Consider the following 14,649-nt stretch of genomic DNA (forward strand, 5'->3'; position numbering starts at 1 on the left):
CGGGCATAAGCCCTTCTTCAGGAAGAAGGGCTTATGCCCGAAACGTCGATTCTCCTGTTCCCTGGATGCTGCCTGACCTGCTGCGCTGTTCCAGCAACACATTTTCAGCTCTGATCTCCAGCATCTGCAGACCTCACTTTCTCCCTAAATAGACAAGGTATTTTACATGGGGTGGGGGGATCTAGAATTAGAGTGCGTAGGTTTAGGGTGAGAGGGGAAAGATTAAAAAGGGACCTAAGGAGCAACTTTTTCACGCAGAAGGTGGTGCATGTATGGAATGAGCTACCAGAGGAAATGATGGAGGCTGGTACAATTATAATATTTAAAAGGCATCTGGATGGGTATATGGGGATATGGACCAAATGCTGGCAAATGGGACTAGATCAATTGAGGCTATCTGGTCAGCATAAATGAGTTGGAGCAAAGGGTCATCTCTATGTACATCCCTATGACTCTATAACCAATCAATTTTAATCAACTGACCTAATACCATCTTCCGATAACTATCATCAAGTCCAAACATTTTGGATGTTTTAGTTGATCTGGTAGATAATATTTTAGATTAAAATTAATAGTGCATAAAATGGAATCATACCAGAAAAAGCTCATTTTTTTGAGTTGAAGTGGGTGGGGATTTGTTAGGGTTACGAGTTGATGGTTGGAATTAGAAGGTAAAGAACAATTGAGTTCATTGTGAGTGAGTCACTTCCTCCAAAAATTCCAGCACATTAATGGCACCTTATTCGGTTGCACCCAGTTTATGGGTGTACCTGAAAACAAATGCAGGAAATGCCAGACTTTAGTAGTAAGGGCACAACCTAAACAATATTGAACCATTTTTAGTAATGTGCTGTCATAGAGGCATTGAGATCTACAGCTTGAACTGGTCAAAAATAACCACCTAAGTATTCTTGCCGCTGCTATTAAGTCCACATAAACATTCAGATAGATAATAATGCTTGGCTGCACTTTTAACCCCACCTTTTCAAAATATTATTCTCAAAGAATAGTTTAATAACACCAAAGAAAGCATTGGAAAGGGCTGGTTACAATATGCTTATTCAACACTTAATATTGTGCAAAATACCTTGAAAGTCAATATCTGTCGGAGCACTATTACAGGCACAGCAGGCACTGCACAGAATCCAATAACACCCAACAATATTAAGAGGTTTTCCTTTCATAGTTTTTGCTTAAAAGCTTCATTACTTATTACAAAGGCAAAAAAAGAGGCACAGCATGATATTGTATCATTGGTCCATCAACATGTACTACCAGTGAACTGAGTCAACATCAGGTGATCAATAGAAAATGTGCCAACATCATATATTATCACAGCATGCCCGCATTCCTGACCCTATCAGTTTTACAAGGGTGAGAGTACCAATGGCTTGTATTTAATTACTAGTTGAGGTCACCATGAAGAAATCTTCTTAATCTCTCCTCTTGTCTGAGGTGTGGTGACCTCCAGGTTAAACAACCAACATCATCTCTCTCTGGAATGAGAGAGCAGCCCTCTGGTTCAGCAGTACTAAGTAAACTGCACATTTTTTGTCCTATAAGTTTCTCAAAGGGTTAATGTTTATGTTTTATTGGTTCCATCCATTTTAATGATATCATATACAGTCTGTGGGTGGAGAGAAGAGGTGGGTTCCTCCCATTTTTAGTCAAAACATGGCATGTTTGGTAGCAATTTAAACAATACCATCACTGCCAAGATAAATGGACTTATTGCATGCCAGCTACCTTGATAAGAACTCATGGGCCAATATGAGTGAGTTTCTCAGTTTTAATTGATGAGGTGGCTGAAAAAGAGTGAATATCCCAACTTGCCCAAATATTTCCCCTTCTCGCCTCTTCTCCTCCAGAGAGGGGGAAAAAAAACCCAAGACATTCTACTCCAACTTTTTGAAGAAGTAGATGTACCTGTTCTAACTTCCTAAGGTACTGGTAATTAAGCCTGATTAATTATTGCTACATTTATTGCTGTCATGCATTAAACTTTGTTATTTATTAACAGTATATTTTCCTGCAGATTTTCTGTGGTGCTTTATCCTTTATCACACAGGGCTTCCCTAACTTGGATTCAGGACCACACGTGGGAACATGAGTTGAAACTTTGGAGACCTCCAGCTCCAGGTCAGTAATTGGTGGCATGGAGCTCTAAATGCAATCTAACAGCTGTGCTCCCTCTCAAACGTTTCCACCCCCAGCCCCCGCTTACACACCCTTACCCCTCAATCCCCACTCTCATCGAACTCCTCAATACCCCCGCAGTCTCAAAGGTATTTCTGTGCTATCCTCCCCCTTCACCTCCACCACACTGCTCTCAGAGATCTCAGTAAGGCTTGATAGTAATCTTTCTCAAAATGGGGTCACAGTCGTAAGTTTTTTTTTGTGAAGTATTGCTTTACCACCAAACACTAGATTGGCCCCAGACAAGCAAAGATAAAGGAGGAAAGTGGCAGTAACCATCTCTAACAGCTCTTACCCAATGCCACTTAAAAATGGCAAATAATATAAGGTCATCTGGGAAAATACTACTAGAATAAAGACAGAGTTAACCCTTTATTCCACACATTTCAATAACATATTAATAATGCTAACATTTCCCTAACCTATATAGGGTTCCAAATACAATTTACAGATTCAAATGCTTTCATTTTAATCAAACTTTGTGTAGGTATAGCAATTATTTCTGAGTCATGCCAGAGTGTGCCCACATCCATAGAATCCCTACAGTGCAGAAACAGGCCCTTCGGCCCAACAAGCCCACACCGACCCTCCAAAGAATATCCCACTCAAAACCATTCCACTACCCTATTACTCTACATTTATCCCTGACTAATACACTTAACCTACACATCCCTGAACACTATGGGCAATTTAGCATGGTCAACTTACCAAACCTGCACATCTTTAGATTGTGGGAGGAAACCGGAGTATCTGGAGGAAACCCACGTAGACACAGGCAGAATGCGCAAACTCCACACAGACAGTTACCCGAGTTGGAATTGAATCCGGGTCCCTGGTGCTGTGAGGCAGCAGTGCTAACCACTGAGCCACCATGCTGCCCTGCCTCTTTTCACACCCCTCAACTGATTAGATGACACTCTTGACTTTTCATTAGTTAACTTGCCCCCTTCAACAAAAGCCTTGATTCTTTCCTTTCAGGAACCGATTCACAACCTGGAAGAAATCTCCCTCACCATATCTATGTCCTCAGCTAAAATCTACTCCTCAATGTTTCAGTCCACTCTCACTGGCTGCAGAAACAGCCAGGCCATCAGGTAAACCCTGTTCCTGAGGCAGATATTTGATTAGATAATTAGATTCCCTGCAGTGTGGAAACAGGCCGTTCGGCCCCACAAGTCCACACCGACCCTCCAAAGAGTAACCCACCCAGACCCATTTCCCTCTGACTAATGGGCAATTTAGCATGGCAAATTCACCTGATCTGCACATCTTTGGACTGTGGGAGGAAACCGGAGCACCCGGACGAAACCCACGCAGACACGGGGAGAATGTGCAAACTCCACACAGTCAGTCACAATAAAAGGAGAAAAAGTAAAATGGAAAATGTCAACTCCTCTGAGCTAATAATTCCACAGCATCAATTGATGAGGCTTTTAGGAAGTGGAAATTTTAAAAAAGTAGGGCTTTTGGGAACAAAGGCAGTTAATAACAGAGAACAAAGAGTTCTCTGAAGGGCAAATTTGCATTCTCTCTCAAAGCCTATTAATAATTAGCCAATTTATAATGCAATATGATTAAAAGCAAACCGTCCATCACTTTTGTGCACTCACATGCTGTGTGTAAGCCATTTATTGAAAGAAGTGAAGCTGAGGCAAAAGTATAAGTCCAAAGGCAATGCACATAGAGATTAGCAAGTGGGGAAAGCATGCAATGTTTCAAGAAATGACGAGAAAATATGTGTCAATTTAAGCTCTCATCCAAACAGGAATGATGGAGGATGGAAGACAGTGCATGTGAATCTGAAAACTGTTACTATGGTATTTAATAGTCTGTCCATTAATAGAATTAGAATATTAGAATTAGAATATCCTTTATTGTCACGTGTACTCAAATACAAGAGTACAGGAGTACAGTGAAAAGTTTTACAATGTCGCCTTTTATGGTGCCATGTTAGGTACAAAACTTAGATACAAGAAAGGAATAAAAAAGACAAGTAGTTGCATTACTTTACAGTGATTCATAGAATAAGTTAGAAATATGACATAGTTAAAAGGATAGACATTACAGTCAGATAAACAAATTAGAAATAAACATTATATTGCAGTAGCTCAGCACAGGGGCTTCTGCATGCGGTCTGACTGCCCATGCCAGACCCCAATCCAACAACTGTTCCCATTCCATTCCAAACCTCCAGTCAACTCCGCCCTGGATCTCAGCTGCTGCAAAGTAGGTTTTCTCCAGGACTCCATTTCCCTCGGCAGCCTGCGCTCTGGGACTCACTTCCCTGTCTCAGCCTCCACTAATTCATCATCTTACAACTGTTTTAAAACTACTAGTTAAATATTTGCTCTTACCTTTCCACATCATCCAATAATGTAATATATGTTGCTAATGGATGATGCCTGATAAAAATCCCTTACAAAATAGCTTCTCTATAATGTCTTTCTTAAAAAGATACATGTTTATTTTCTATTCTCCATTTTAACTTTTATGGATAACCACATTAACCCATTATCACCACGGGCCAAAGGAGATAAGCTTGCCATGACTCTTTCTCTGATGTTATCGTCACTAAGATACCTTAGTATCTCCTATTGGAATTCGAGGTAAGCCCCCAAGTAATACGATTATAAAGGCCAGAAATGACTGCAATATGCAGTAACCAACATATTACAAAGCTGGTTTTGATCAATTTACATGACTTTTATTTCTCGATCAGGTGCTGTAAATTGGAGGGCCATATCTGGAGTCTGATCTTACATTCTGAGTTGACAGTCCAGTACATTATTGGTGGATGACTGCATTGTCAGAGATGCTTATCCTTGCTTAAAGTCATGACATTTCAAAGGAACATTAAAGATCCCGAAACATTATTTGATGAGCAGCAGAGAATTATCTGGAGCTTTGAGCCAATATTTCAGTCTTGAATTTGAAGTTTTTAGTCATCGGACCCAATATCTCCTGACATGTCTCGGTGACGTTTTACAATTCTCCTGAGACGCTTTCTTCCCTTAAAAATACTATGTAAAACTAAATTAGTGCTGTTGCTGATCGTTGATTATAGATTAACTGATCTTTTAGCTTATTGCTTTTTAGAATATCACTGAGCAAAATGGCTTCTGCAGTTTCCTGCTTACCTTCCCTGTGCTGCGGCTCAAAAGCATTTCCATATGTGAAGCATTTCCACAAATTCTGACAAATGTTTTGTAGCAGCATATGTTGATTCTTTCTGAAAAGAGTAATTGCATAAATTACTATCTATACAACTTACATTGTCTGTGGCTTTCGCTATTGGTGAAATAACAGCAGCTTTGTGAAACTCAATGATATAACTTGTGTTAATTACAGAACACAAGAAAACATATAAGGCACTCTTTCAGGAACACACTTCATTGCACTATATCTTTCTCACTGACGAACAGCCATGAAAAATATGTGGTAATATTTTCTTGTTGTGGTATGCTTTGGCTATTTTTCATTTACTTAAATGTGCTGTGCTAAGGTAAAGTAAATAAAGATCAGACTTTCAGTGCTGCAGTGAGGAACCTAAAGGGAGGCACAATATACACTGGGTTAGTACCTTACAATGTAATTAGGAACATGCCACAAAGAAAGTCTTTATTATTTTAGATATTGTAATGGGACAGTGAATAACAAATTCTTTAACAAGGCTTTAACGTTTTGGCCAATTTTTTCACACTCCATCTGCATTACACTCATCGCAAACCTTCTGACGGTAAGGACCACTGGGATTTTTAATACATACATATTTAAAACTAGTCAGTTCCAATTTGAGATTTTCACTTACTATATGATAGGTCAAATTATTTAGCTGTCAATTTGATCATTCAAACTATATTGCCACACATATTTGCTTGAGGTAAAATGTAATAAAATAAATACAAGATGATTGTCCCAGATATAATAATACAGCACTGCATAGGCTGTATCGAGTGACTTCATAATGAAATGCAACACTGGAGATGTTACTCAAATCACTATAGTTGATAAGATTTGTTTTGACTCCCCTTGTTATGCCTTGCTGAGGTAGCACATTGGAAATAAAGCCCTATTATTCCTGGGGAAGTCACAAAGATTTTAAAAGTACACAGAATTCCCAATTTACCTGACTTTCAGATCACGTTGACAGAAAGCATGAACCAAGTTTATGTACTTGACAAGGATGACTATCACAAATAGATAGACTCTAGCTACAGGTAAATAATTGAACTCAGGTCTCTGGTGCTGTAAGGCAGCAGTGCTAACCACTGTGCCACCATGCCGCCCAAAGGCGACTGACTGTGTGGAGTTTGCACATTCTCCCCATGTCTGCGTGGGTTTCCTCCGGGTGCTCTGGTTTCCTCCCACAGTCAAAAAATGTGCAAGTCAGGTGAATTGGCCATGCTAAGCTGCGCCTAGTATTAGGTGAAGGGGTAAATGTAGGGGAATGGGTCTGGGTGAGTTGCGCGTCGGTGGGGACTTGTTGAGCCAAAGGGCCTGTTTCCACACTATAAGTAATCTAATCTAATCTAATAATTATGAATAATTAGTATATAACTGTACTAGTTACAAACTTTACACAAACATATAAATAGACTTAGACAGGAAAACAAAACATGGGTGTTATGGCAGAGGGAAAAGTTGGGAATGCTGTCCAGTACTGTCTTTTTATAGGACTGAGACAATTCTTCTATTGAACACAATGCAGTTCCTTGATCTTCCTTCTTTGGATATTTTCACTTGTTTGAAAGAGGCAAGGGGTCACAGTTCATACATAAAGGTCTCTGACTTATTTAAAAATCACAGCAAATACCAGCTGCTGAGGAAAAAAGTAAACTGGTTTTCTTCAGACTCAAAGTGATTTTCAATACAGAAAACAGAGACAGCACCTGAGCTTGTGGAGATCTGATGGCATTTCTATTTCCTACACAGCCCCACCTATTCAACTACCTGAGAACCAATCACACAGTTGTTGGCAGGCAGAATAACTGGCTGTTCATCCACTGACCAAACAACTGCTTATTGCCAGCTGAACCTCTACTTTTGCACAGGTCTTGGCACCAGCTCATCTGCAAACTTTCCACCGATGCTAGAACCAGCAGCTGTGTAAACAACATTTATATTTTACAAATAAAATGCAGCAATCCCTCCACAATTCCTGCTTTTTTTTTTACAACAATTCTTTTCCATTTCAATCCACAATCAAGATACAGAAAAATATAAAATCAGTTCAGGTTGCCACACTTTAGGGCAGATATGGAGGCTTTGGAGAGAGTGCAAAAAAGGTTTACCAAGATGTTGCTTGGATTGGAGACTACGAGCAATGAGCAAAAGTTGAACACACTTGGATTGTTTTCGCTAGAGTTTCAGAGGCGAAGGAGCAACCTGATAGATTATATAAAATATTGAGAGGCATGGACAGGATGGATAGTTGGAGTCTCTTTTCCTGGGAAGAAGTGTCAACTACTGGGGGGCATAGGTTTAAAATAAGAGGGGCAAAGTTCAAAGGAGATGTGCGAGGCAAGTTTTTTTAACACATAATTTGGTAAGTGCTTGTAACATGCTGCTAAGGGAAATGCTAAGGTAGACAAGCAGGAAGCTGGAAGAACACAACAAGTCAGGCAGCATCAGAGAGATGCTAGAAGGAGATACGATAGCCATGTTTAAGAGGTGTTTAAATAGACACATGAACAGGCAGGGAATAGAGGGATACAAATCAAGTATAGGCAGATGGGATTAGTTTAGAATGCCATCGTGGTAGGCATAGGCATGGTGGACCCAAGGGCCTGTTCTTCCTGTGCTATAATGTTCTATGTTGTTCTATGTTCTATGGTTTTTACATGCATGTCAAGAAAAAGGTTAAAATCCATCTTCATGCAATAACTTGAATAAATGGTACATTTAAACACAGTAAATTTTCTAAAGCGCTTCACAGGAGCAATATTAAATGTTCCGTTTACTTCTGAGTCACATATATAATTAATATTAGGAGTGATGAAAAAAAACACTTGGCCACAAAGGTAAGTTTTAAAGCAAGAGAGTGAGATTTCAAGACAGAGATGTGTAATTCAGAACTTAAGGTCTTGGCAGGTCTAGGCACCAGCTATGGTGGGCAAGACAGTGGGTGAAAATGGTTGACCAAGTAGAACAGAAGACGGAAAGGATTTTCAGGAAATTTACCTCCAGAAGTGATGACCTGGATCAGCTCCTCAATATGTTTCATGAGCAGCTGATGTAGTTGTATTGTGCTCCTCAGTGGAGGCATGCAAACAGAGGTCTGCGCCACAAGCAACAGTCTCATCTGAAAAGGCAGCACATATCTAAACAAAAAACTCCACCAAAGGAGAAACTGAAGGTTGCCAAGGCTCACCTTTGGGATATGGTTATCGTCCCAGAGCTGGTTGGCAGCATGGTGGGTATGTACAATGGCAAAACCTTCAACCAGGTTGAAGTCAAGCCTGAAATGATTGGCCATGACCTCGGAGAGTTCTCCATCACCTACAAGCCTGTCAAGGACGACAGACCTGGCATCAGTGCCACTCATTCCTCCAGGTTCTTTCCTCTGGAGTAAACAGTCTGTGACATAAATGTGTAAATAAAACCTGTTTCAGTGCAAAAGAAATTGAAGGTGTGTAAAAGCTTAGAGTTGACGAGCACAGAGCTCTCGATGGGTTGTACACTGGAGCAAGTTACAGGTATAAGTTAGAGGGAGGGCATTGAGGCAAAGGAGAAATTAGAGAATAACGATGGAAATTTTAATTTTGAAGCATTATCAGACCAGAAACAAATGCAGTGTCAAGATCAGAATTTATGTATTCTTTACACTGCATGTTATAGAGTCCTAAAGTCATAGAGATGTACAGCATGGAAACAGATCCTTCAGTCCAATCCGTCCATGCCAACAAGATATCCCAACCAAATCTAGTCCCACCTGCCAGCACCTGGCTCATATCCCTCCAAACCCTTCCTATTCATATACCCATCCAAATGCCACTTAAATGTTGCAATCGTTCCAGCCTCCAAAACTTTCTCTGGCAGTTCATTCCATACACTCTGTGTGAAAAAGTTGCCCCTTAAGTCTCTCATATTTTTCCCTCTCACCCTAAACCTATGCCCTCTAGTTCTAGACTCCCCAACCCCAGGGAAAAGTCCTTGTCTATTCATCTTATCCATGCCCCTCATAATTTTGTAAACCTCTACAAGGTCACCCCTCAGCCTCTGACGGTCCAGGGAAAACAGCCCCAACCTGTTCAGCCTCTCCCTATAACTCAAATCCTCCAACTCTGGCAACATCCTTGTAAATCTCTTCTGAACCCTTCCAAGTTTCACAATATCTTTCTGATAGGAAGGAGACCAGAATTGCATGCAATATTCCAACAGTGGCCTAACCAATGACCTGTACAGCCACAACATGACCTCCCGACTCCTGTACGCAATACTCTGAACAATAAAGGAAAGTATTCCAAATGCCGCCTTCACTATCCTATCGACCTGTGACTCCACTTTCAAGGAGCTATGAACCTGCACTCCAAGGTCTCTTTGTTCAGCAACATTCCCTAGGACCGTACCATTAAGTGTATAAGTCCTGCTAAGATTTGCTTTCCCAAAATTCAGCACCTCGCATTTATCTGAATTAAACTCCATCTGCCACTTCTCAGCCCATTGGCCCATCTGATCAAGATCCTGCTGTAATCTGAGGTAACCCTCTTCGTTATCCACCACACCTCCACTTTTCGTGTCATCTGCAAATTTACTAACTGTACCTCTTATGCTCGCATCCAAATCATTTATATAAATGATTAAAGTAGAGGACCCAGCACCGATCCTTGTGGCACTCCACTGGTCACAGGCCTCCAGTCTGGAAGACAACCTTCCACTGCCACCCTCTGTCTTCTACCTTTGAGCCAGTTCTGTACCCAAATGGCTAGCTCTCCTTGTATTCCATGAGATCTAACCTTGCTAATCAGTCTCCCATGGGGAACCTTGTCGAACGCCTTACTGAAGTCCATATAGATCACATCTACCACTCTGCCCTCATCAATCCTCTTTGTTACTTCTTCAAAAAACTCAATCAAGTTTGTGAGACATGATTTTCACACACAAACCCATGTTGACTATCCCTAATCAGTCCTTGCCTTTCCAAATACTTGTACATCCCGTCCCTCAGGATTCCCTCCAACAACTTGCCCACCACCGACGTCGGGCTCACTGGTCCATAGTTCTCTGGCTTGTCCTTACCAACCTTCTTAAACAGTGCACCACATTAGCCAACCTCCAGTCTTCCAGCACCTCACCTGTGACTATTGATGATACAACTATCTCAGCAAGAGGCCGAGCAATCACTACTCTCACTTCCCACAGAGGTCTTGGTACACCTGAGCAGGTCCTAGGGATTTATCCACCTTTATGCATTTCAAAACCTCCAGCACTTCCTCCTCTGTAATATGGGCATTTTTCAAAGTGTCACCATCTATTTCCCTACATTCTATATCATCCATATCCTCTTCCACAGTAAATACTGATGCAAAATACTAAATGCTGATGCATGTGATCAGAATATTTTGAAGTTAAAGAGTTGAGGTCTTGTGGCACAGTGGTGGCATAAGAACATAGAACTAGGAGCAGGAGTAGGCAATTCAGCCCCTTGGGCCTGCTCTGCTATTTAATACTTTCATGGCTGATCTCATCTCAGCCTCAACTCCACTTATTGCATGTTCTCCTTCAACCCATTACTAATTAAAAACCTATCTATCTCCTCCTGAAATTTACTTAATGTTGTGGAATCCACTGCACTTCGGGGGAGTGATTTCCACAGATTCATGATCTTTTGAAAGAAGTAATTTCTCCTCATCTCTTTAAATCTGATCAAATTAAATTTTGATAATAAAAATAGTGATCTGCAAATTCATCTGTGTTAGATAATGAATTAGACTATAATTACGTTAGATATATTAGTGGATACTCAAGGCAAAGATGCTGCTACAGTTTCGCTGCTTCATGTGTGTCAGCTGGACTCAAATGCCAAAGTAGAAGAAGAAGCTTTATTTTAAAGGAAAGTCTGGTACACAAATAACCTCTATATATTTATTTATTTTATTTGTTCCCAAGGGATGTGGGCTACTCTGGCTATGCCAATTATTATTGTTCATGTCTAATTTCCCTGGAGAAAGTGGTAATGAGCAGCCTTCTTAAACTGCTGAAGCCATACAGTCATAGAGCTGCACAGGTGGAAGCAGACCCTTCAGTCCATGCCAACCAAATATCCAAAATTCATCAAGCCCCATTTGCCAGCATTTGACCAATATCCCTCCAAACCCTTCCTGTTCGTATACTCATCCAGATGCCTTTTAAATGTTGTAGTTGTACCAGCCTCCTGCACTTTGTCTGGCACCTCATTCCATATACACACTACTCTCTGTGTGAAAAAAGTTGCCCCTTAGGTCCCTTTTAAACCTTTCCTCTCTCACCTTAAACCTATGCCCTCAAGTTTTGGACTCCCCCACCCCTGGGCAAAGACCTTGGCTATTCACCCTATCTATGCCTGTCATGAATTTATAAACCTCTACAACATCATCACTTGCCGCTCCAGGGAAAATAGCCTTAGCCTTTTCAGCCTCTCCCTGTAGCTCAAACCCTGGCAACATCCTTGTAAATGTTTTGTGAACCCTTTTAAGTTTAACAACATCCTTCCTATAGCAGGGAGACCACAATTGCATGCAATAGCACAAAAGTGGCCTTACCAATGCCCTGTACAGACGTAACATGTCCTCCAAACACCTGTACTCAATGTACTGACCAATAAAGGTAAGCATATCAAATGCTTTCTTCACTACCCGAGCTACTTGTGACCCCACTTTCAAGGAACCACGGACCTGGACACCAAAGTCTCTTTGTTCAGCAATATGCCCCAGGATCTTACCATTAAGTATATAAGTCCTGTCCTGATTTGCCTTTGAACAATGCAGCACCTCACATTTATCTAAATTAAACTCCATTTGCCATTTCTCAGCCCATTGGCTCATCTGATCAAGATCCCGTTGTACTCTTAAGTAACCTTCTTCGCTGTCCACTAAATCTCCAAGTTTGGTATCATCTGTAAACTTACTAACCATACCTCCTATGTTCACATCCAAATCATTTAAATAAATGACAAAAAGCAGTGGACCCAGCACCAAACCTTGTGGCACACCGCTGGTCACAGGCATCCAGTGTGAAAAGCAACCCACCACCACTACCCTGTCTTCCACCGTCAAGCCAGTTCTGTATTCAAATGGCTGGTTATCTTTGTATTCCATGTGATCTAACCTTGCTAACCAGTCTACCATGAGGAACCTTGTCGAACACCTTAGTGAAGTCCATATAGATCAGGTCCACCGCTCTGCCCTCATCAATCCTCTTCATTACTTCTTCGAAAAACTCAATCAAGTTGAGTCTTTGTGGTGTAGGGATGTATGTAGCATTGTTAGGAAGGAAGTTCCAGGATATTTTCACAGCAACAAAGAAGGTATGGCAATATAATTCCAGGTCAGATTGATGAGTGCTTTAAGTTGAACTTCCAGCTATGAGTGCTCCATTCCATCTGCTGCCCTTGACCGTCTAGATAGTAGGATTGGCAGGTTTGGAAGGTACTGTCAACGAATCCTTGCTGAGTTATTGCAGTGCACCCTCCAGATGGTACACTCTATTGCCACTGTACAATGGTTGTGAATCAAGCAAATATTAAAAGTGCTGGATCGAATATTAGGGTTAGGTAGGGTTAGGGTTTAAGCGTTTAGGCAAAATTCTCCATTTGCTCTACTTCAATAATTTGATACATAGAAACAACAAAAAAAAGGTTTTTTTTGAATGAAACATCACTCTAACTGAGAAATTTAATTGGTTCTCCTATTTCAGTCCTATCACACTCATGCCACCCCAGATAACATGGAAGCTGAGACTGAAGTCTAAATAATCTTATGTCATTGTGGTCCTGGAAAATAAAAGCTTCCGTACTTGAGCACAAAAGCCTACACAGCTCCAGAATTAAAAGTTTTAATGTAGACATTTCAGCGCACACATAAATTGGTGGAAGGAGAGAAAAAAAATGAGTAGCATTCCTGTAACATGTGAAACACATCCATAGAAATCTCAAGTGCAATCCGAACCCATTTTCCATTAGTTACCAATTTACATCACAAACGTAGACATGGTGTAGGATCCTTTTCCAAGTTTAGAGCTAAAATACAGCAATCCTTATTTTGCATTAAGCCTTTAGCTGAGAATGTTTGAATCTAACTGCAATAATGTGTTTTATTCTCCAGGTCAAACATAATTCATTTTAATTAAATTAAATGCATCAAAGTTGAAAGAAAGACAGAATGAAAGCTTTAGTCTAATGTAGAGACACAGGGTGATAAGATATCCCAATAAGTTTTATTGCCCGTTGATAATTATTGTCTCCAGTCTCAGACCGACAGCTAATACAGTGTTCTATTCCTCAACCATAATTTACCACAGGAATTTATCTACTTAATTAATTAACCTATGAATAATGAAATAAAACATTCATCAACTGAATCAGTGCTCATTGTTTCCAATTGCACAGGAAAGATGCCTTGCCGTGGAATTGTATCAGGTATGCATTTATTGGACGTCAACTATGTTGTGCTGCTGTATTATTTGCATCTTACTTAGATTATGCATATGTCATTTTAGACCTACTGATGTCCTCAGACGTGTAGCTTGTTTTCTCACTTAACTTGTGAATAACTCAATTTGAACAGAGTTATGCTTTCAAGCACAACTCAGATACAAAGTTAAGAAAAGTCTTAGTCAGAATTGAATTAGACACTGCTGCAGATGTGGGTGAAGAAGCAGGGAATCGAAGGATAGCCCAGGTAGATGTAAGTCAGTCAGTTTCAGCTCTCTAATGGATAAATTAGTAGAAACAACATTAACAAATAAGATTAACTGTTACTTTGAAAGATGTGGATTAATCAGGGATAATCAGCATGTTATATTAGGGAAGGTCTTACTAACTGAATTGAATGTTTTGTTGAAGTAATGAATACAATGGATGAGGATAGTGCAGTGGATGTTGTCTGCATGGACATTAGTAAGACATCTGACAGTCCCACATGGCAGACTGGTCAGGAAAATTAAAACCCACATGTGAAAGGGTAATGTGATGAGATAGATGAATCTAAAATTGGCTCAGTGACAGGAGCAAAGGGTCATTGACTGCTTTTGCAAATTGAAAGTGGTTTCCTGGTGTATTCCACAGGTCCCATTGTTGGATCCCTTGCTGCCTGTGATTTATGTCAACGTTTTAGACTCAAATGTGGGAGGCATGTTTGGAAAATTTGAAGAAGACAAAAAATGGCTGGGTAGTTGATCATGAAGAGCACTACTGTTGACTGCAGGATGATCAGTTAGAAAATACAGGGATGGACAAAGCCTAGTGCTGGGCAGCCT

At 40.5% G+C, this 14,649-nt stretch overlaps 1 protein-coding gene and 1 pseudogene across 3 annotated transcripts in view; one reads left to right on the forward strand and one right to left on the reverse strand.

Annotated features, from left to right (window-relative positions):
* sgcd (sarcoglycan, delta (dystrophin-associated glycoprotein)) overlaps nt 1-14,649 on the reverse strand; it is a 432,629-nt gene that overhangs the window by 271,544 nt on the left and 146,436 nt on the right. The window contains exon 1 of one of the 3 annotated variants that reach the window (XM_043703313.1): nt 5,334-5,385. The exons of 1 other annotated variant lie outside the window; for it this stretch is intronic. In XM_043703313.1, the coding sequence (XP_043559248.1) occupies nt 5,334-5,366 (33 nt within the window). In that variant the 5' untranslated portion in view covers nt 5,367-5,385. Of the gene's footprint in view, nt 1-5,333; nt 5,386-14,649 lie in introns of those variants that run through there. One more of the 3 variants, XM_043703307.1, reaches the window with a different exon arrangement.
* LOC122556537 lies at nt 8,327-8,767 on the forward strand (annotated as a pseudogene).

This window comes from Chiloscyllium plagiosum, chromosome 14, assembly GCF_004010195.1.
Source record: "Chiloscyllium plagiosum isolate BGI_BamShark_2017 chromosome 14, ASM401019v2, whole genome shotgun sequence".
Classification (NCBI taxonomy): Eukaryota; Metazoa; Chordata; class Chondrichthyes; order Orectolobiformes; family Hemiscylliidae; genus Chiloscyllium; species Chiloscyllium plagiosum.